This window comes from Vigna unguiculata, chromosome 3 (genome assembly GCF_037176805.1).
Source record: "Vigna unguiculata cultivar grain cowpea cultivar isolate G323 ecotype 2 chromosome 3, ASM3717680v1, whole genome shotgun sequence".
In the NCBI taxonomy this organism is placed as follows: Eukaryota; Viridiplantae; Streptophyta; class Magnoliopsida; order Fabales; family Fabaceae; genus Vigna; species Vigna unguiculata.
The window spans coordinates 3788255-3811900 of NC_140794.1; the positions used below are offsets into that span (position 1 = coordinate 3788255).

The 23646-nt window shown below is 33.1% G+C and overlaps 3 protein-coding genes and 1 long non-coding RNA gene across 4 annotated transcripts; 3 read left to right on the forward strand and 1 right to left on the reverse strand.

Moving 5' to 3' along the window:
* Window positions 1-1382: 1382 nt before the first annotated feature.
* Window positions 1383-1937, forward strand: LOC114176813 (DUF3339-domain containing protein). The gene has a single exon (XM_028061979.2). It carries the CDS (start codon window positions 1559-1561, stop codon window positions 1766-1768), a length of 210 nt encoding a protein of 69 aa, XP_027917780.1. The 5' UTR covers window positions 1383-1558; the 3' UTR covers window positions 1769-1937.
* A 6194-nt stretch (window positions 1938-8131) lies between these two features.
* On the forward strand, window positions 8132-11967 carry LOC114178948 (gamma carbonic anhydrase-like 1, mitochondrial). The gene is made up of 2 exons (XM_028065104.2): window positions 8132-8608; window positions 11427-11967. The coding sequence occupies exons 1-2, from the start codon at window positions 8215-8217 to the stop codon at window positions 11801-11803; spliced, it is 771 nt and encodes a 256-aa protein (XP_027920905.1). The 5' UTR covers window positions 8132-8214; the 3' UTR covers window positions 11804-11967.
* Window positions 11968-17011: 5044 nt separating this feature from the next.
* On the reverse strand, window positions 17012-19583 carry LOC114174992 (squamosa promoter-binding-like protein 13A). Its single transcript, XM_028059735.2, has 3 exons — window positions 19159-19583; window positions 18254-18387; window positions 17012-17750 (listed from the first exon to the last, which is right to left on the reverse strand). Exons 1-3 carry the CDS (start codon window positions 19581-19583, stop codon window positions 17146-17148), a joined length of 1164 nt encoding a protein of 387 aa, XP_027915536.1. The 3' UTR covers window positions 17012-17145.
* LOC146887425 (uncharacterized) lies at window positions 18189-21130 on the forward strand. Its single transcript, XR_014994007.1, has 2 exons — window positions 18189-18422; window positions 19234-21130. It is a non-coding gene; the product is annotated as an uncharacterized LOC146887425 (long non-coding RNA).
* The last annotated feature ends 2516 nt before the right edge of the window (window positions 21131-23646 follow it).

A 23646-nucleotide genomic window follows, 5' to 3' on the forward strand; every position in this document is an offset into this window, starting at 1 on the left:
ATGATCGAATTGCAAACTTTGCTTCTTTAAAAGTCGTAGTTAAAATCATTCACCTGCAAACAATTTTAGCCGTTGGTGGAGCTATTTCATGCTGTAACCTCTACAATTAATCGAAAGGTTTACCTAACAAAATAAGCACAATAATGGAACCAGCTGATACTTGTAGCTAAAAAAAATCTTATGAGTTTGATGGCAACGTGTCTTTTTTTTTGGCATAAAAACAAAGAAAAAACTTTCGGAAGAAACCTGAGTGTGGATATGATAAAAAATTAACAAGATTTCAATATACACAATAGTTTATTGTGATTGAACGAGTGTAAATTATTTTGTACTGTATATTGAAAAACTTGTGGTGTGCAGGAAGTAAAAACAGTCCATATGAGAGTGAAGGATAGCACTAAATTGACCCAATTTATTTATATTCATGTCTCGGTTTATATATTTATACGGCTGAGTAACTCTCCTACTATTTGTTTAAATCTAACTAATGACTAAAATTAATTATTTATTGAAACTATTAAAAAACCTTAAAAAATTATTGAGAAACCTAATTCCAATCTTAATTCCATTAACATAAGGAAGTTTTCTATATAAAAAATAGTGTTAGTTTAGCACTACATTTTACCTGAGAAAAAACGTTTTCAAAGTTTAAAAATTTTACGCGTGTTATACGAACGAATTTATGTGACAACAACTTAAAGATAGCTATTATTTTTCAAAAGTAAATAAAAGTATTTATAAGACGCATTTAATGTTTCATAGTCTACATTTAAAAAAAAAAAGTTAAATTCATTTAATTTCTATTATGAAAAAAGATGTCCAATAACAATTATTTTAAGACAATTTTTTTCTGGGTAAATGATACACTAAAGGTTTAACGATATTATCTTACCGTCAAGTTATAAATTATTATTAGTATGGAAGTTGTATAATATTTTAAGGGTTAAATATGATTTTGATTTCTCAAGTTTCAGCGAAATTTGGAATTAGTCCTTTATCAAAATTTTTGATTAATTTAGTCCTTCATCTTTCAAAATGTATGAATTTAGTCCTTTAAACCAAATTTTGTTAAGTTTATCTGACGTTTCAAGCACATTTCATTATAGTATTTAAATTATTTACATTGTTTGACTTATTTTTGCTTCAATGTTAACTTAAATACTATTATGAAATATGCTTGAAACGTTAGATAAACTTAACAAAATTTAGTTAAAAGGACTAAATTTATACATTTTGAAAGATGAATGATTAAATTAGTATAAAATTTTGAAGTTGAGAGATCAAAAATATATTTAATCCATTTTTTTTAAAAAGTTATCAAGATGAATTTTTTTTTAAATGAATGTGGAATTGGATCAGAGCGGTTGAAACGAGTTATAAGATGATGAGTGTGATGGGGAAAGCGAAGGATCCGTTTGGTTGGGTGTGGGGTATGAGTTTTGTCTACTGGTGTCTCCCACCGCTAAAAGCCCCAAACCTGAAATCTAACGTAGACGTCTCTTCCACTTCCACACTCTTCTTCCTTCCAACCGCTCCACAGTAGAAGCAAGGTGTGAACATGGCGGATTGGGGTCCGGTGGTGATAGCAGTGGTGCTGTTCGTGCTCTTAAGCCCGGGCCTTCTCTTCCAGATACCATCCAGGGGAAGAATCGCGGAGTTTGGCAACATGCAAACCAGTGGAGCCTCCATTTTGGTTCACGCCATCATCTACTTCGGCCTCATCACCATCTTCCTCATTGCCATCGGCGTTCACATCCAAACCGGCTAGCTCAACAGATCCAAATCTCAATTTCTTTATATTTCTCTGCCTTTTACTTTTTACATTTCCCTGTAAGTTTCTAGTGTAGTTCTTCTGATCTGTTACTGTACGGGTGTGTGGATAAGGATGATGTTGTTTTTACGAAGATATGAATGATGATCCTCTTTTCGCTTTGTGACGCTGGCTGGGTGTGGATTTTTGGGGTTTCTTCAACAATTTCGCAAACGCTACCGTTTTGGCTATTGTGTGGGTCGCCTTCGCAGAGTGTCTATTCACAGAAAAAGGCAAACAGTAAAAGTCACGCCGTTTGCTTTCCTTCTCTTCCTTTTCCCAGAAACACTTTTTATTAAATACTATTAATACTACCGATAACTGTTGAACCATTACTGGTAAATTTTTGGACAATGAATACATTAATGTAATTAATGTATATTTAAAAATTTTAGGCAAACGCGGAACGCGCTTTCTGGTTTGCGTGCAGATGCAGTTCAACTCACGTGGTTTTGTAGGTAGCATAAAGTATAGGAAAGGAATCCTTAAAATTAGCATCCTTGGGTATTGTGGCCTGATCTGCAACCAAAAATAAAAATGTTAGAAAGTACTAACATTATTAGTAATTTATTTGCTTTTTAATATTATTCTGTTCCTAATAATTTAAGATTTCTATATATAATTTGGCATATTTATTAAAACAGTTTTATAATTTCAACAGACACATTTATTGAAGAGCGTGTTAATAAATTCAATATGTAGAATACTCTAGAAAAACATGGACACATTATGACTGGAATTATGTAGGACATTAAATCATTAGATTGGGATAATAATTTGGCATTTTAAATTAAAAGTGAATGCAGAAAGAATTTCATGAAATGTGTTTGATTCTTTATTGTATAATAAAGACACGCCACAATCATTTTATATATTTGTCATAATAAAAATGGAAAACTTTATTTTGATGACGGGTAAAAGAACTCATACATTCATATTTGCTTACTTTATGTTAGGAATAAGTCAAAACTGAACCTTAGTTAGTTAAAACAGTTAGTACTGTTATATGATAGTTGCTTTCATATTTTGCTTCTGTATTGTGTATAAATACGTTCATTCATTTCACATAATATACAAACTTCCATTCATTCTTCTATATGTGTGCATAGTTCCTATATGGTATCAAGAGCAAGGTTGGTTCAGAGGGGGGGTCTTCCAGTACGTGAGTTGAGAAGTGGTTCTTTTGTCTGTGATTCTGCCAGACTATGTGTGGCGTGTCTTGACGATTCAGGGTGCTCTTTGTGAAGCACGTGTGAGGTTCAAGAAACCTATAGTGATTCTTCAAGAAACGTTCAAGAATCATGGCTGGACTTGGTGGATTCATTTCTGGAGGGTTGCCCATGTTCGATGGAAGCTGTTTTGATGATTGGAAGATAAAATGCGCGCGGTGTTTGGATTCCAAGATGTGGCCGAGGTGATCGAAGTTGGCGTCGTCGATCCCGGTAGCAAGGCATCAGACGAAGAGAAGAGGAATTACAAACATGCAGAAGATGGATAGCAAAGCCAGGTATTTGCTATATCAATGTGTGAATTCTGAGATCTTTAACAAAATTTCAATGGCTGAAACGGCTAAAGAAATATGGGAGATTCTCATCAAGACTTACGGAGATAGTGACAAGCACAAGCGAGTGAAGTTGCAGGCCCTACGTAGAAGCTTTGAGTTCTTGATAATGGAGGACAACGAATCTGTGGCGAGTTACTTCAACAAAGTTCAGAGTGTGGTTAACGCCATGAAAAGCTGTAACGAGACATTGTCTCAAGAACACGTGGTAAACAAGATTCTTCGTTCTTTGCATCCAAAGTTCGATCATCTTGTTATCACAATTGAAGAAACAAAGGACATCGACAAGCTGAGTATTCAAGAATTGCAGCACTCGTTGGAGGGTCACGAACTGCGCATGAGTGATCACAAATCGTATCAGGAGTTGGTTCTTCAAGCAAGAACTTCATCGAAGCCAAAGAAAGATACCAAGAAGGGCACAAATCCAAGAAAAAGACTGATCCAGAGTCGAAAGATGGTGAATCGAAGCAAGGCGGGAATGGGAGTAAAGACAAGGTGTTTGACAAAAAGCGAGTGAAATGCTATAACTGCCAGAAGTATGGCCACTTCGCACGCGACTGCTGGCATGGTGATGGAGCGAAAAACAAACCCAAGCCTCAGTCCCAGGCAAATCTCGCGCAAGAAGAGTCGTCCGATTCTGAAGCTGTCTTACTCATGGTTCAGACCAAGAACGAAGACAATGATGATGATGCATGGTATCTTGATTCTGGGTGTTCTACCCATATGACTGGCCGGAGGGAGTGGTTTGTGAAATTGAGTAATGAGACTCAAGAACGGGTGCGATTTACAGACGACAGCTGTTTGCATGCAGAAGGAAATGGACGAGTCGTGCTAAGAAGCTTCGACGGAGAAGAAGTCATAGTCGACGACGTCCTGTATGTCCCTGGGTTACGAACCAATTTGCTGAGTCTTGGCCAGTTAATGCAGAAAGGGTTCAAGATGGTTCTTGAGGAGAATTCCCTACGGGTCTATGATCAAACAAAGAAGCTTGCCATTTGTGCTGCACTATCATTCAATCGTACGTTTAAGGTAAAAATGACTACGTTAAACCATAAGTGTTTTGCAGCTGCAGTGAACAGAGAAGAGTGGTTGTGGCACCTACGCTTTGGTCACCTAAACTTCAGAAATTTGAGTGAACTGAGCGTTAAAGGAATGGTTGAAGGGATGCCTCGCGTGTCTGTGCCAGAAGAAGCGTGTCATGACTGTGTGCAATGCAAGCAAACGAAGAGCAAGTTCAGCAAATTCGTTGCCACCAAAACAACGAAGGAGTTAGAACTGGTATATTCTGATCTTTGCGGACCATTGCCTGTGGAAACACTTGGGGGCAGTCGATACTTTGTGACCTTCACGGACGACTACACCAGGAAGTTGTGGACGTTTTGCCTAAAGCGCAAAAACGAGGTCTTTGACACATTCAGGAGGTTCAAGACTCTCGCTGAAAAACAGAGTGGTTGCATGATACAGCGACTACGGTCTGATGGAGGAGGTGAGTACAACTCACTGGAGTTTCAAAACTTCCTGGCTGAAATGGGAATCACACACGAGGTTACACCGCCTCACACACCGCAACATAACGGAACCGCTGAGAGGAGAAATAGAACTCTCCTCAACATGGTTCGATGTATGCTCAAAAGTAAAAACGTGCCTATGTATATGTGGGGAGAAGCAATTGCAACAGCAACCTATATTCTAAATCGCACACCTACGAAGAGGTTGGAGGGAGTTACACCAGAAGAAGCCTGGTCAAAACAGAAGCCAGATGTCAAGCATCTGAGAGTTTTTGGTTCCCTGTGTTTCCATAAAGTGCCTGAAGTGCAGCGAACCAAATTAGACGACAAAGGAAAGCCTATGGTGATGATTGGTTATCACACTACTAGAGGGTATAAGCTGTTTGACCCAGAAACCAAGAGTGTAACTATCAGCAGAAATGTAGTTTTTGATGAAGCCTCTAGTTGGGAGTGGGAGAAAAATAAGGTGAATGAGGCAGCAGAGGTGGTCCCAGTTATTGCGCTAGAACCTGATGATGTAGTAGATTCTGGCGAGATTGAACCCGAAGAATATGTTCAGCAGCTTCGAAGATCCCAGCGTCAAGGACAACAACCAACTCGTTTCAGAGATTATGAACTGTTTGGTGTTGTTACTAAAGAAGGAAACCCAGTGCATTTTGCATTGGCAGCAGAGGCGGAGCTCGTGGAATTTGAGGATGCTGTGCGGGATGAAAAATGGAGAAAAGCGATGTGTGAGGAGATAGAGTCCATTGAACGTAATGGAACGTGGAGATTGGTTAATCTCCCACCGCATAAAAGGCCCATAGCACTGAAGTGGGTATTCAAGGTTAAAGTCAATCCCAAGGGAGAAGTGATAAGGCATAAAGCCAGGTTAGAGGCTAAAGGATATTTGCAAAAGGCTGGAACTGATTTTGGAGAAATATATGCACCCGTTGCTAGGCTTGATTCAATCCGAGTAATTATAGCTATTGCAACATTAAACAAGTGGAGAATGCATCAGCTAGATGTAAAAGCAGCTTTTCTAAATGGGTTGCTTGAAGAGGAGGTATACGTAACTCAACCGCCAGGATTTGAGGTTAAGGATGATAAACTGAAAGTTTACAAGTTAATCAAAGCTCTTTATGGCTTGAAACAAGCCCTGCGAGCTTGGAACAAAAGAATTGATCAGTTTATGCATCAGATTGGCTTTGAAAGATGCACCACGGAGCAAGGATTATACGTGAAGTATTGGATCAACAATGGTCAAGAAGAAAAGTTGCTCGTATGCCTCTACGTGGATGACATGCTTGTCACAGGAAGTAAAGCGGAATATATCAATCAGTTCAAACATCAGATGACCACTGAGTTTGAAATGAGTGACTTGGGGGAACTCAATTATTTTTTGGGAATTGAGTTCATGCAGACAGATCATGGAATGTTAATGCACCAGGCGAAGTATGCGAAAGACCTGTTGAGCAGGTTCAAGCTTCAAGACTGCAACATAGCAGCTACACCGATGGAAACAGGGTTGAAGTTGGGAAAGAATGAAGATGAGGAACCTATGGATGAATCAGAATTCAGGAAAATGGTTGGGTGCTTGAGGTATTTATGTTGTATAAGACCTGACCTGAGTTTTTCAGTTGGAATAGTGAGTAGATTCATGCAGGAACCTAAACAAACCCACATGAATGCTGTGAAACGTATCATGCGTTATGTGCAAGGGACAAAGAACCTTGGCTTGCTGTTTCCAAATAAAGGGTGCGAAGGAAGTGTTGAACTGAAGGGGTACGCAGATGCTGATTGGTGCGGAGATCAGATTGATAGGAAGTCCACTGCTGGTTACATATTTTTCCTCTGTGGGTCACCTGTCTCATGGCATTCCGTGAAAGAACCTGTTGTAGCTCTTTCCTCTTGTGAAGCAGAATACATTTCTGCTTCTCAAGCTGCGTGCCAAGCTGCATGGTTAGCAATGCTCTTGGAAGAGTTAAAGGTGAAATGAATAACTGTCCAAAATTAATGGTGGACAATAAATCTACTATAGACCTAGCAAAACATCCTGCTGCTCATGGTAGGAGCAAGCACATTGAAACTAGGTTCCATTTTTTGAGGGAACAAGTCAATCAAGAGAAGCTTGAAATCGTTTACTGTAAATCTGAGGTTCAGTTGGCAGATATCTTTACCAAAGCCTTAAAAGGGGAGAGGTTTAGGTATCTGAGACAATCTATTGGAGTTGTAAAACCTGTTTTGACTTAAGGGGGTGTGTTAGGAATAAGTCAAAACTGAACCTTAGTTAGTTAAAACAGTTAGTACTGTTATATGATAGTTGCTTTCATATTTTGCTTCTGTACTGTGTATAAATACGTTCATTCATTTCACATAATATACAGACTTCCATTCATTCTTCTATATGTGTGCATAGTTCCTATACTTTATAATATATAAACACAAAAATAGTTAGTGTTGATGTACATTTTGTTTGGTAAGTTTTGAAGAGTATTAGAGCATCACATCCAAGTTTAGAAATGAGATGTTTTGCAAGTTTATTTTAAATTTATTCGTAGATCATAAAATATATTTGTTTTTAATTTTGCATGGTCTTAATCTTAACGTTAAGAATATCCTGTTATGAAATGACTTAATATTATGTTTAGATGAATTAAAATTAATTTTTAACTTAGTTATAGGGATTTTTTTTAATTGATTTTTTTCTTAACTTATTGATTTTATACTTAAGTAAATGTGGATAGCAAGGGGAAATATACATGTATCCACTAAATACTTGGGTGTAATTCATATTGTTATCTAGACGTACGAGAACAAGTGGAATTTCTTCTACAAATACAGTATATTGATACTGTATCACCTTTAATGGCAAAATATAGTCATTTCCTTAATTCGTTTTGTTTTCGGGCCTAAATTTGTTTTTGGTATGATCAAAATTTGGCAGGCTCTTTCTCCACCTCCATAACTTTATTCCTACAGCCTACCTTTTTTTTTCTCATTTTATTCTTTTTGTATTGTATAATTTAGAAGTCATTTTTTTGAAAAAGATATTCAAATTATAAAATCAATTTTTTTTTTAAAGAAAATGATTTTCAGATTACATAATTTGAAAGTTAAAAATTTATTTTCAGAGTAAAATGAAAATAAAAAATTGTAAAAATCAAGAAGAAACTGCGTTAAAATTTTAGAAGGATAAATCCAACGGCCCATTTGTTTATCATTCTGGGCCAAGAATGGAGCTCGAAGTACCCGATTTCTCTCGGTAGCCCACTAACTCATTCCCCCTTCCTTCCTTCCTCTCTTTCTCACCCTCACTCTGATTTCCGGTTCCATTTTCTCTGATTGTTTCTCTCATGGCGAATCTAGCACGCTTCTCCAAACGAGCCCTGCGAAGCGCACACTCGCTCGTAAGGCACGCGCAATCGCAACCGCAGCCTCAGCTATTGGCCGCGGAGCGCGCTTTCGCGACGGAGGCGGCGAAATCGATTACTCCGTCTCCGGATCGGGTGAAGTGGGACTACCGAGGGCAGAGGAAGATAATCCCGTTGGGGCAGTGGCTCCCGAAAGTGGCAGTGGATGCTTACGTGGCACCCAACGTGGTCCTCGCTGGCCAAGTCACCGTGTGGGACGGAGCCTCTGTTTGGCCTGGTTGCGTTCTACGCGGCGATCTCAACAAGATCAGCATCGGATTCTGCTCAAACGTTCAGGAACGATCCGTTCTTCACGCCGCATGGACTTCTCCGACAGGTTAGGTTCCCATTCCAACACATTCCTTCCCTTTATGTTTCTGTACATTGGAATTAGAAATGTGAATTGTGTGCATTTGTTCTTTTTGTTGTATTACTTATGAAATTCCTCGAATTCGTCTTTCAGTATGGTTTAATTCAGGAGTTTTGAGTTATGAATATAATTGATGCTCCTTCCCCGGTGTGTTTCATTGTACTGACACTTCTATTGTCATAATTCAGTCAGGGAAGGTAATGTGTTGGCCCTGATATATTTGAAATCAGTTTGGAGTTGGGTACATAACTAGCTTCTAAGTTCTAAAACATCACATTTTTGCCCAAAGAAAATAAAGACAAATGTAGTGTATGTTTTTGATATTATCTATGCTATGCTTGTTAATATGAATTATATACGAATACAGGTGTTTCTTTGTATTTTATTGGATAACTAGTAAGACCTTGTTTGGATAAATTTCTATCTAAGCAATGAAAATGAGAAAAAAAATTTAATTGGAATTTTCTCATAAGCTATTTAAAATTAACAATCAACGTACAGACTGTAGTTTTCAAAGGAGATAAATTCCTAAGTTCATTATTGCTCATGCGAGATGTTCAATTCATTTTACTTTACCTTTTTTCCCTGTAAGTGCTCGTGAAGACTTTATCTAAACAGGAGCAAATTGATAGAATAAAAAAATAAAAAAACTTGGGTGCTACTTGTCTACACTAAACTTTTTACTTTCGAGGATAAACTAAATAGGTAATCTCAATCATGGATGAGAAAATCAACCGTCAATACCACACGCATAAGAAATTATAAATGTGTTGAAAACTCAATGGATGATGTTCTCATGGATGACTAAGATTACTTATTGCATCTTTATTCACTTTATTGGAGCCAAATTTAAGAACCTTTGGGTGAAATGATGCAGCTTATACATGTAAAATTTCCGTGCAACAGTATTGTACCAAATAGCACTTTTGAAGGGACAATTCTTATTTTTCTTTATTCACTTTATAGGAACCAAACTTTGGAAACCTTGGGTGAAATGATACCATTTTTTTTTTCATGTAATATATATTTGTGCTACTGGTGTACCAAATAGCATTTTTGAGGGAAATATATTTGTTGCTTGGCCTTAAGTCCTTAACTTACTAGTTGACATCTGCTTTTACAAATGAGTTTTCTCAAATTGAGAGCAAGATTTATTTTATTTCCAGTAGAGACAGTAGGATTGAAAAATTTTCTAATATCATTGAAGATTGTAATATCTATCTTCTTTTTCTATTGATCGAAAAGGATAACTTAAAAATACTTTTGGGGAGTGGAGATGGAGTGGAAGTGGAGTGTGACAGAGATGTTTGTTTGATCCGACTAGTTCTCTATGCTAGGGCCTCGATCTTTAGGTGACTTGGGTGGTATGCTACAAAGAGTTGAGCCATACTTGTGCATGTGATCTGGTCATTTATTGTGTTATTTTGAGTCTGGCAAGAGGGCATCTGGAGGTTGTGTCCTACAGTAATAGAGAGAGAAAATAACTACTTACCATAAAATACCTAGAAGACTACCTTTAAAGCTAACGAGCATAAAATCAGCATTCACCTTTCTTCATTCATTCATAATAGGCTAGGAAGATTACACTTACAATTATATAACCTAAAACACGCCAACAGTTGAATGATGATCCTATTAGTGTCATTATCTGTCTTTAGGAAAATTTAAATATAAACTAATTATTGTTCTAGTATTCGAAGACCACCTTATAAAATGTTGAAGACATTTACCTGTTCTTCCTTCGGACCTCTCTAGGCCCATCCTAACATACTAATGAATAAATTTTGTTACCACTATTATAGGTACGTTGTACTTGTATGTGATGGTCCTGTTCGACACTTCCAATCTCCCTCCAACCATTGTAGGCTGTGTTTCTTCAGGAAAATTAGTCTTTATCCTTGTTTCAAAATGGAAAATAATGGTTTGATAACTCCTCTGTGCACAACCAATTGACAACCCTTTTATAATATAATATAGTAATAATAATAATAATAACATTTGAATGAACCAATGATATTTGACAACAAGTAATTAAGTAAGTGGTTGTATTGTATGGGTAATGTTTATATCACTACTCTGAAAATAATATCAGAATGCGATATTCATTGTCAAGCTGTTTACTGTGAACTGGGGTTAGTTATCTGCATACTCCTTTGGAATTATTTACTGTCATCTGGAGTTGAATAACTTTGCTGTTTCCAAAGATCCTTGAAAATTTCATATGGGATAGACTTAATTATAGTTTTTGAATGTATTGCTTAATAGTATTTTACCCGTGCAACGCATGGGACTATTTTGGAAATTTAAAATATATATATATATATATATATATATATATATATATATATAATTTGTTGTTTAATCATACAAATTAAAAATAGTACAAATATAGAATAACTACAATGTTTTGATTACTTTTCATTCTCTGCATTTCAAATAATAACAGCTTGAAACTTTCTTCTAATCCATGAGAATTATAGATCTCCTGTTATAATGGAAACATAGTTACTTGTCATAATGGTTGCAATTAAGTTGCACACAAATTGAAATTTAAAATAAAAACTAACCAAAACCAATTATAAAGAATTAAACGTATGTTATCCAAATGAAAGTTGATTAATTGTTTCGTAATTTGAATCCTTTGAAGATATACATGCAATAACTAAACAATCACATTAATCTTTATGGTCATTGACATAAATATGATATTTTCTTATACATACATACCAACGATACAACTCCATTTATAATATTAGTATTGTTTATGCTGTCTTCTGCGAAACAGGCCTTCCGGCTGACACTTCAATAGAGAGGTACGTGACAATTGGGGCATACAGCCTTTTGAGGTCCTGCACTATTGAGCCAGAGTGCATTATTGGGCAGCACTCCATCCTAATGGAAGGTTCATTGGTGGAGACACAGTCAATCCTTGAAGCTGGGTCAGTAGTTCCACCAGGAAGGCGAATTCCTTCTGGTGAACTTTGGGCAGGAAATCCAGCGAGGTTTGTGAGGACTTTGACCCATGAGGAAATCGTAGAAATCCCTAAACTTGCAGTTGCTATAAATGATCTGAGCAGAGACCACTACTCAGAGTTCCTTCCTTACTCCACAGTATATTTGGAGGTTGAGAAGTTTAAGAAGTCCTTGGGTATTTCTGTTTGATGCTCTTTTTTGTTATTCTTCTATGTATCCGTTAGCTGGAGTTCTGCTTGTAAGGAAATAAGAATCAAAAACAAAGAGCAAGCTTTTTGTATTTTCTTTGTATTCCTTGCTGAGATTATTGGCATCATGGTCTATAAAATTTGACTGGAGTGATATTTATCAGAGATGAGAATGCATCTTTTTAGCTTTGGCCATTAGTATTACTCATAATTGGACCGGTTCATTGTTATATCTTTTTATCCATTTTTTTCAAACAAATATACTATTTGCAGGCATGTGCTAGTGAGACGCAGGAGTTGATTTGAGTTTTGTTTTGAAGTTTCCGTAGGAAAGGTATGGGCAGTTCTCCTTTGACGCTGTTATTTTCAACACTTTCCTCATGGTTATATTGAAGTATTCTTGTAATGTATGAGTCTGCTCTATATCTTTTTGTGCTAAGAATGAGAGGTGATTCAAATTCCAGCGCATCCCTAGTTGATACTTGATGCATGCTGGTGAGGGCAACTATTATGAAAACATGTCTTCATCAATCTTTTTAATAAATCAATAAAATAATAATAATAATAATTAATAATATATAACAGAATATTAAATTAATATAATATCATTAATTTTTTTCACTCTAAAAGCTAAAATAAGGCATAATTTTATATGTTCTTAACTCTCAAAGTAAACATAAAAATTTAAGTAAAATGTACCATGTAAATAAAAATTAAAATATATATAAGTTATAATAATCAAGCCTGTAAATGATTTAAACTTATAATTCCTTTTAATATTTTTTTGAATCATAATGTTATTGATGTGGAATATTTATAAGTTTTGCTGATAATTAATTTTCAAAATAAGACTTGATTGAACCCTTTTAGTGAAGTATTATTTCCAAAAAAATATATTTACAATATTTAAATACAAAATCTTGAAGCATCAAGTTCTACTTTTTTCTCAACAGGACATTTTCTTTTATCAAATTTTAATGTTTTCTCACCTATTTTGATCTAATTTGAGCAATCCTTAAGTGGATTTTACCAGTTTTAAAACGTACAATTATTTTTTTAATTTACAATATTTAAATACAAAATCTTGAAGCATCAAGTTCTACTTTCTCTCAACAGGACATTCTTTTATCACATTTTAATGTTTTCTCACCTATTTTGATGTAATTTGAACAATCCTTAAGTTGATTTTACCAGTTTTAAAATGTACAACTTAGATATAAAAAAAAAAAAAAAAAAAAAAAACCTTACTTTGACATTCTGAATGCCTCGAAGCAAATATTCAATATTTACTTATTGAATTCTTCCCTCCTAACTACGTCCCTTTCAAACACAGGTTTTTAATTCGTAAAATTTGAATTTAACACTTTGATCAAGAGAGACGAGTATAGTACCACTCGGACCAATAACTCATCGTTCTTCCATTTACATATAAACCATATTCTTCTTACTTACATCTCCAACTTTTCCTTACAATTCCCTCAATCATTTTCCAACCTTATTTCTTATATTAACGTTTCCCAAAATGATTTGGAAAATACATATGATAAGGAAATTCAACGTCACAATATACGATCCATAATTGAAACTTGAGACAAATCCCTCTATTCTAGATTTCAGCGGTTTTATTTTAGTAAAACGAAGACTTCGATGCTTGCATTACTCTTATATCTACACCCATGTCAAAGATCACTGTTCAACAACAACCATTTCCAATGTGTCAATAATTAAAACTAAAGCACTACAAAATGTTGCTCGAATCAATTAGGGCAAAAAAATGGGATAATATAAAAGAAAAAACCGTACAAAGAGCACAATGTGGTGAAAATGGAGGATACTAAAATGTAAGTGTAGAGCCCTGAATCAGGGGGTGGTGCCGTGGAGCAACTCCACTTAGATGGTCAAAGATTCTTTAAAGTTAGCTTAATTCTTATTGCATGATTTGTTGTAAAACACATTTTAGTGAGCTTATCTTTGTGATGACATTGACTCCACCAACATTATTACATCATTTTCGACCAAAAATCTTCGTAGCAGATCCCATGTAATGGAATTTCTTTATTTGTTTCCTATCGTTGTTGACGTAGTTGGATAATGGATATTATTATTCCACGCCCATCAGAAGAAAATAATAATAATGTGTTGTTGGAGGAACCCTCTTATTGATAATTTGAAAATTAAAATTAAAAAATTCATCTGCAGCAGTGGACCATTTTGGGATATAAAATAAAATGTTTGGACTCCACTTTTCGCGTACTGTGAGCTGGAAAAATCGTAATTAAAGGGGGGAATTAGGAGTGACCTAAAGTTGTGTAAATGATATATTAAAGTTAAAAAATGGGCACTTGAAGTGTAAAAGAAAGGTGTGATAAGAATGAGTTGAATCTCTTAAAAACCGACATGCTTGATAAGATGGCAAATAGATCACTTCTTGTTGTGAATTGTTGTCGTGAATATTGTTGGAATTTTCTGGATATTGATACGGGTATAGATAACATTATTATTAGTTATTGAACTGAAAACTTATATATATTATTTTTACATTTGTTTTTTTTTAATTATAAAAAAAATATCAATAGTTTAGAAAATCATTATTTTTTTACTGCAAAAAATTTCTTCTCTCTTAATTATTTGTTTAATATTCACAAAGTTAACTAATATTTTCAGGAGATATTTTTTTTCTCTAGTTACAACTATGATTATAATTTTTTTTATGATGTTTAGTTTAGAGGGTGGAGTTCATTTCAAGAGACACAAATATTAATTTTATTTAATCAAATAATTAAACATTTGATTATTTATACTATTTTGGTAATATTTTTATTCATAGTTTATTTCTTTTATATGAGAATGATTGAATTATGAATTTTTAATCTTCAATTACTTGAACCTTTAGTTTACTAACATAAAATATTTATTTCCTCTATTCGTTCTAACCTTTAATTTAGTTTTATTTGAAGATTCTTTTGTTGTACTACAAAATCTTTTATTATATTCACTTGATATCTATTAAATTTAATTAGATCGCTGATATATTTTTTATCTTATTATACCTTTTAATTTCACTTTTTATTTTTATTTACAATTTCATTAAAACGGACCATTGCATTTTGGTAAATGCAATTTTGAATTTGATGGAAGTAAACCATTTCTAGGACAAAATCAAATAAATAAATTCATTGAAAAAAACTCAATTTGATTTTTTATATAATACTTTTGTTTTCATTCGGTCTTTAATGTTTGGATTGGTGAAGTGCGATAACTTTTTTTTTTTTCTTAACCATTTTCGTAAATGAAATATTACCATCATAATTGCTTGAAATAGATAATAATGCAAATTCACCTATACTTCTTTTATACTTCTTTTGCAGATGATGGTGAGATAACAAATTATACCAATTAAATGTATGAATAACTTTTTACTTTAAAAACAGAAATAGAAATAGTTAAATTCACACCCTTATTCTTTGTTTGAATCCCTAACATGAATAAAATAAAACTATGCATTAAAACACATAATAAAATCTAGATTAGTCATTATTCCCTTTTTCCCGGAAGAGGAGGTTGGAAGAAGAGATAAATTTGAATAATAGGAAATAGTTGGCACATATGTGGGAACATTATTTAAAACATATTTAATTAGAAAAATCGACAACTATTAAGTATTTTTTTTTATATGCATTTCACAAAATAATCAATTATAATCTATAACTTATCCGTTGGTGTAGTGGTTAAGTATCTTCCATTCAAAAAAAAATTATGATCAACAACAGGGAGATTAATTTTTATCTCCACACGGACATTTAAAAACTATAATATGAAAAGAAATATTGAAGCATCATGTAAGCATTAGATTAATGGGAAATTTATATAATAATTTAGAGATATTGACCTCTCAACTAAGATTTCCCCTATATAATCCTATCTCTTTTGCTCTCTTCTATAAGTCCAGAGGCTTCTTCCATTTCAATTATTTGGTTCCTTGTTGGAGAACAACCATGCCTCAATCTCAACACCATCTTCTTCCTAATCTTCTTCTTCATACCCAAAAGGTAGATATAGATAATGTTTTTTCATAATTATTTAGGTGGGGATGTTGGGACGAATCAATCAAATCAAATCTCCTAATCACTGGGTCTTTTGTTCTGATTGAGTCGTGCCAATATCAATTCCTGCTAAATATATATTTTACATTTGATATATTTGATATATATATCATATGAGATTAGATATTTGTGGATGATTTGATAACAATTAAACAATAAATTTATTATATATTTAATAAATCTTTGTTATAATAAACTCGGTTTAAGTTTAATATAAAATAAACTTTTTAGGTGATAATTGTTTGTTAATATAATATAAATTTTCATTTATGTAAAATATTCCTAATGGGATATGCATTTATATTTGCATTAAGAGTTAATGTTATAAATTTATTCTTATCATTTAATCTACGATACAAGTATATGAATAGTTACAAAACTTATTCATGCCAGAGTTATGGAAAGAGTTGAGTTACAAATAATTATATATATATATATATATATATATATATATATATATATATATATATATATATATATATATATTATCATTGTCATTCTTAATTTAAGTTATATTCGGTTTTTTTTTTATGTAAACATTTGTAAAAAAATAAAATAAAAAAATGTAAAACGTATTAAATTTATGTTATGAATTACATCAAATTTGGATATTTTAACTTTTTTCTGAATAAATTAATAGAGATAGTTTTAATAAAAACTTTATTGTATTAATTAGTTAATTTTAAACTACAAGAAAACCTTTTTTTTTTACTTTTTTTTTCTCATTATTCTCTTATAATTTTTCATGAAAATTTTATCTAAACATCGTCGTATAATTCTAAACTTAATTTGAATAACTCTTTTTTGTAAGTCAAATAATTTTTAAATATTCATTTTGTTTTTACTATTTAACTTAATGGTTGTTTTGATTTAACGATCAATGATAACTTTTTATTTATAATAATAATTATTTTAATAACTAATAATTTTTTATATTACAAATTGATATTTAATTTAATCATAATAATGACTAACAAATTTTTGTCACTACAATTAATTGTTAATAAAATATTTTATCATAGTAATAATTTTGAACATAAAATGTTTGGAAATGAGGGTATGAAAAAGAATTTGCACGAGGAGTAAATTTGAGGGCAACAAAGTGATGAGATGAAAAAAATTGAGACCATAATTTTGATAACGTGACAATAGGTAGTTCATGGCTTCATGAAAGATAAATTCAGAATTTAAATAGTGCGAGAGAAAGAATCCTTCAAATAAAAGAGTGGTCCATTCGATTCTATCCCCATTGAAAGGGAAACAGCGGATGGGCTTCGTTCCCCTGCGATCCATTAGAACCTATGTTATACATCGACGAAGAATGGTCACTCCCATTAAGGCCCAAAACCGGGTCCACGGGCCCCAAGCTGTTACCATCATGCAGGCTGAGGCCCAATGGCTGCATAAGGGGCGAATGCGGGTTCACCATTCGGCTCAACCCATTTCCAGGACTGTGCGGCTGTGGTGATGACAGAAGAGAGAGAGCACGAGAGGAGTCGTGGACCGAGCTTGTTAGGCTATCGCACAACATTTTACACCTCAGCCCACTGCTTTCAGAACACGGGCCGGTCCGCAGAAACATCTGGGCCTGGCTCACGGAACCACCCGCGAGATGTGGGCTTTGGTTGTTCAGAGAGTGGTCACCTTGCATGAAGGCCAATTGTTTCCCTTCTTTATAACCGGTTGGAGAAGTTGTCCCAAGAAAAAGCTCACCCTGGTTATGGTGCTGTTGGTTGTGTCCATGAATCCTAACTTCACCAGACGCAACAATTCCACCCCACGTGGGATTCATCACAGTAGTCGATGGGTATACGTGTGAACTTGAGAAAGGTAGCAACTGGGTACCTGCTCAAAACTCGTCAATGGGTAACTTTTTCTACTTAGTTTTAAAAATAGCGTCTTTCCAATAAATAAGTGTTTTTTTTTTTTTTAACAATTACTGGTTGAAATTTGAGGTGATGAAATGCTTATAATTTGATTTTGTACTATTGTTGATGGGTACAGATTTTGGGTGTTAGCGATAATTGATGGATGAGGTGTGTTTTTGTGGAGAAATGTGGAAACCGTGTAAGAGAAACTGGGGGGTGTGGCAGAAGATGTTTAAGCAAAGTAGATATAGGTAGTTAATGGAGATAAGAGTGTACTAGGATGGGGAAAGCAAAAGGGTTTTTTGTGTTGTGTGTGTAGTGACACGTTGTGATTTGGGTGGGTAAGTGTATTGTGTAATTGTGTGTTATTTGTTACTCTTAAGAATTGTGTAGGTATGTGGGGATCCTGAGGAAATGTCTGCTCCAAATCTAGACACACATGGGTCCACTCCGATAATGTAGGTAGAAGTGGAAGCTAACCTTGGTAATTCGACAAAAAACTACCAGACCGTGTAAGAGGTTCTGGTTGGGGCTTTCTTCTCCGTCGGTTGTGCCCATCTAACCGCTTCCTGCAGCTCCTTTTCCCCTCATCAAATTCCTCCAGTGAATGGAACCTACACAGGTTTATCATTCAAACAACCCCACTCAGGTAACATGTCATCTCAACTATGCCATCAAAATGCACATCATCATAATAATAATAATAATAATACTCTCAAATCTCCATTTATCAACTCAATAATACACCTCACCATTGCACAATCATCCCATCAAGTACAACTAAACCTACACCACTTCACTCACATCACACTGCCCTGTCTCCTAAATTAGCATCACTAACTTAGCATCACACTTACTGTAAATTTAATTAACTATTAACAACTCTTTTATGCGCATAATCAGCTATCTAAGCAGGAAACTATGTTTCTTAATTAATCACACACAGTATACAGTATAGTCTCCATCACTTCTCACTTCAGATTCCTTTTCTGTTTATATTCTGCTTCTACCTCTCTCATGAACGCTAGATTAAAATATTAGACATGTATTTGGTATTTGCTGCTTTATCTGGCACACAGATATAACACATATTTTACAAAAACGGTTTGAATCTCATGACCAATAATAAAGACTTCGTTGGTAAAAGATTTGGTGAGTATTTTATTGTGCTGAATCTTGAGGTCTAGCATGACCCGATAAGGTTTTGAATGTACTCTGGTTACCAGAGCATGTATTATATTATATACAGTTCAGACAAAAAAAGAAGAAATTTGAAGCAAGTGATGACATATACACATAGATATATATATATATATATATATATATATATATATATATAGAGAGAGAGAGAGAGAGAGAGAGAGAGAGAGAGATAAAAGATGCACCTGCTACACTGCTGGCAGAACCTTTGTTTCTGGCCTCCGATTGTGACTTGTGCAGTTTTGGAATGAACTTCGCAGACCTTATGGCGCCTGTGATAGTCTCTGCAGTTGGTGAGATCAGAGTGGCAGCCATCGACAAGGCACGAGACTGTGTGTGTGGCGTTGGCAAGGGCACGAGGTCTCTTAGATGAGGCAGAAGATGAAGATGAAGATGAGATTTTGGAGAGTCCAACAGCATCTTTGGATTTGGTCAACACTGATTCTGTGCCAGAATTTCCCACCTGACCAAGCTTCAAGTCAACTGAAAATTCCCCCTTACTTCTAAACATTCCATATCTGCTTGAACCTTCCACTGTTTCCATGTTGGGTAAGTTTCCCTGATCCACTTCACTCAAATCCCAAGAAGGTGCTTTCAGATTCCAGTCCATACCACTTTTTCAGCCCTTCTTCTCTTTCTTTGCTCCCCTTTCTGTATACCACACACCAAGATGCTTTCAATTGCATGGAAATTGAAAAGTAAGAGAAGATTAGGCAGGGAGATATGTTAATTGGAGCAGACCCTCATAAAAAAAGAAGGTGAACCAAACTCCATCAAAGTGTATGTATCTCTAGCTGATTAATGTGCAACAACCCAAATTCTATTCAACAAGATTTTTAAAGTGGCAACTGATACAGAGGAACTTTATTAAAAAATTAAAAAAAAAAGACAACCATAAAATAGGCTCCTTATATCCAACTATATTGGACATCTGTTTGTCCGTATTTAGCAAAAAGCAGAGAGAGAAGAAACCTGCACCACCAGAGAATGGTGAAAACACGTAATAATGACTAACAACACTAGCAACTTCAAACACTTCCAACCAAATCGGAGTTACAATTCACAAACTTACCTACATACATCATATAAATGAACCAAAAAGATGTTAAAAAGGAAAACCAAAAAAAGAGAGAGAAGTGAGTAGCTGAAGGATACTTGCTTCTTCCCCTCACCTCCAAAACCTCCACTGCAGAGTTAAATTAAGGAAATTTTTTCCCCTTCTCTCCTTTAGTTTCTTCAAATAATAACACTGAAAAGGACAGAAAGAAGGAGGAATCTATAAGAGTAGGAACCCCACAAGCATACCTTGTTAGGCACTTAAGAAGGTGAAACTGTGGATAATGTGTTGAAAGTTGAAGAAGAAGAAGAAGAAGAAGAAGAATGAGAAGAAAAAGAAGAAGAAGATGAAGAATGAAAGCCAAAAAGGGTATGGATGATGTGGTCTGTTTAAGAGGTAAAAGTAAATAATTTAAGAAATTGAAAAAGCATTTTCCAAAAATGGGGCCTTTTGCGGGTATTTTAAGCTTGAGAAAGAAAGGAAAGAAAGGAGATATAATAAGGACAGGGTGTTGGTTGCTTTCAGCTTTTTTAGTCAGGAAAGAGAAGTACAAAGAATGGATGCTCAAGACAAGGCATGTGGCATTGTGTTTCACATTTCATGGCATGTCTTTCCTTTATTAGGATTATCTTCCTCTTTTACTTTTCTACACTACAGTAACATTTTCTTTAACTCACCACCAGCGACACAAATAATAAATAATAAAACATCTAATACAAACCGTCACCTATTTCAAATATCCTTCAATTTCTAATAATAAAATTCAAAAAATTAAATTCATGTTTCCTTCTTTCATATATATCAACACCATTTTGGTGGGACATTATCATAATATCAAAGGCAGTGGTAGATTAGATTTTCAGAACATTTTTTTGAAGTGTTAAAATATTTGTGCTAAATACATACAAGTTTTAAATATTATAATATATAAAAATTGGGAGAGTCAATGTCCATCACTTATATAGAAGATCCGTCACAAATCAAAGATACGTATTGTTTGGCTTGACCAGTTATTGAGTGTCGTAATTTTAACATTTTTTTTTCACAAATCTCAATGAAAGCTTATTTCCTATTAAATGAGATTGTATTTATTTTTTAAATTCTACTGTTGATGTTAGGTAAAAGTTATTTCTGAGTAATGTTAGTCAATTTTTTTTTATCGACATTAAAGATGCTTTTTTATTCATGTCAAATACATTGCTTTCAACTTATACTACCTAAAGTTACCTTCCGTTTATGCTAGTTGAAGTTTTTATTTTTTTAATATAGGTCAATATTATTTCTTCATAAATGTTAGTTAAGATTTTTTTTCTTTTATACCTTTGAGAGGATTATATCTCAGCTTATAACTACAAGGATTTCTTTATTAATGTTAACAAGCAGTATATTTTTTTATTTATATTGTTATAAATATATTTTTTATTATTTCTTTTTTAATATTAGTTAAGTTTTTATTAACCACTATCCAAAAGGTTTTTTTGCGAAGGAGGATTATATATATTTTTAATTAATATTTTTCGTACTTTTATTGTCCGTATTTGCAATAATTTTTCGTTTAATCAACAATACTAATGTTATTATTTGTGATTAGTTTACTAGGATTTCTTTTTTTCTAATTTTGGTTATGAAAACTTTTGACCAACATTAAAATTCTTTTAATTAGTGTTGGCTAAGAAATTTCTTCAGCAAACGTAGATTGAAAAACCAGTAAAAAAAACAACATTGTAAAATTAATTCAATTAATATCAATTGATATCACCTAAACACAATTATGATCAATATCAATTGAGAAAAAACGTTGTGAGTATAGCTTAAAAAAATCTCAATGATTTTTTTATGGAAAAATAACACTAACTAAGATTAAATAAAAAAACATCATTAATATTGATATTTTTGAATTATCAATAGTTGTTTAGTATTTAAATCATAATTTGTTTATATTTTGTGATAATTGAAATACGTTATTTAAATAAATAAATCATTAAATTCAAATTATCTAATCCAAATAAAATTAAATATTTTTCATTAATATTTCTCAGTGAACATGATCTTCTTATATAACGTTCTTAGCTATAATGTACAAATACGATACGTATTCGATATGTTTATTTGTAAAATAATAGGATACGATACGTGATAGATATGCGATATATGAATATTGAAAAAATGTACAATAATTCTTACAAATATAATAAATATATGATTGTTAATGTTTGAATCCAAAATTCCTAATTAGAGACCAATTATTTTGGTAGTCAAAACCTGATAGTTAATGTAGTGGCCAATTTAAAAACCAAATCATAATTAAAATTATTTTAGTTATCAATTTAGAGACTAGTTATAATTTTTTGAAACTATTTTAATTATCAATATAGTGACTAATTATTTTTTGTCATTAAAATTGTTCACTATTCAAAGATTTTGTTGTAGTGTATTACGACTTTATGAAGTAGATATTTCAGTAATAAGTATTGTTAAAGTATCCTAAAGTATCGGACCGGATACGTGTTGGACACGGATACGTGATCTAAGTTGAAGTATCGGTACCATACGTTCTTAGTATCACATGACTAAAAGAAATGAGGTTGTAATATTTTCTTTAAGAGCATTAGACCCTCATTATAACCATAAAAATTAAAATAAAACATTGCAAACAAAATTTAATTTATGATGATTATTTAAAGTATAAATATTGAAAATATGAAATTGAATGAATTAAGTTTTAAATTTTGTCTGTAAATGGATGAAGGTTAAAATAAAATTGATTTATGTTTAGAAGGAAACGGGAAGGAAGGGGTGGTGGTGGTGGTGAGTGTAGGCCACAGTGGGAACAAAAGAAAAGAGTTGAAATATGAAAATGAAAAGCTAAGGTGTAAGTTGATTTAAAGGAGGGAGAAACAAAGAGAAAAAGCAAAATAAAAGTTAAGAAAAATCTAAGGTTTTGTTGGCAGAAGGCTAATGATGAGTGGTGGTGGTGGGCCTTCCCATTCAGAGGGCTCCAGGCTTTTCATGCCTTACTCGTTTAACCCTCAATCAAACCTTCGCACTGCATCTTATTTATCTAAAGAAATCTATCTTCAACCTCATCGTATTCTAATTTTTTATAAAATCAATTTATAAATATATATTTTAAATTAACTTTTATTTATAAACGATATAAAATATTTAATACTCTTTTTTAACATCGAAATATATATATATATATATATATATATATATAAACATTGATGAATAGTTTAATAGTAATTCAATAACAAATGGAATAACTTATTTAATATTGAAATTGACTCTAAACATGTATTTGATATAATATTGAAAAGTAAATTTTATATTTAACTCAAACTTACAATACGATAAGGTAAAATTTATAGTTATATATATATATATATATATATTTAGTTAGTTAAATATGTTTTTAGTTTATGAATATTCAGTAAAATTTTGAATTAGTTACTCTTTAAAAATTTTGATCAATTTATCTTTCATCTTAAAAAATACGTGAATTTAATCTTTTTAATTAAATTTTGTTAAGTTTATATGACGTTTCAAACGCATTTCATTATACTATTTAAATTGTTTACACTGTTTGACATATTTCGCTTTAATATTAATTCAA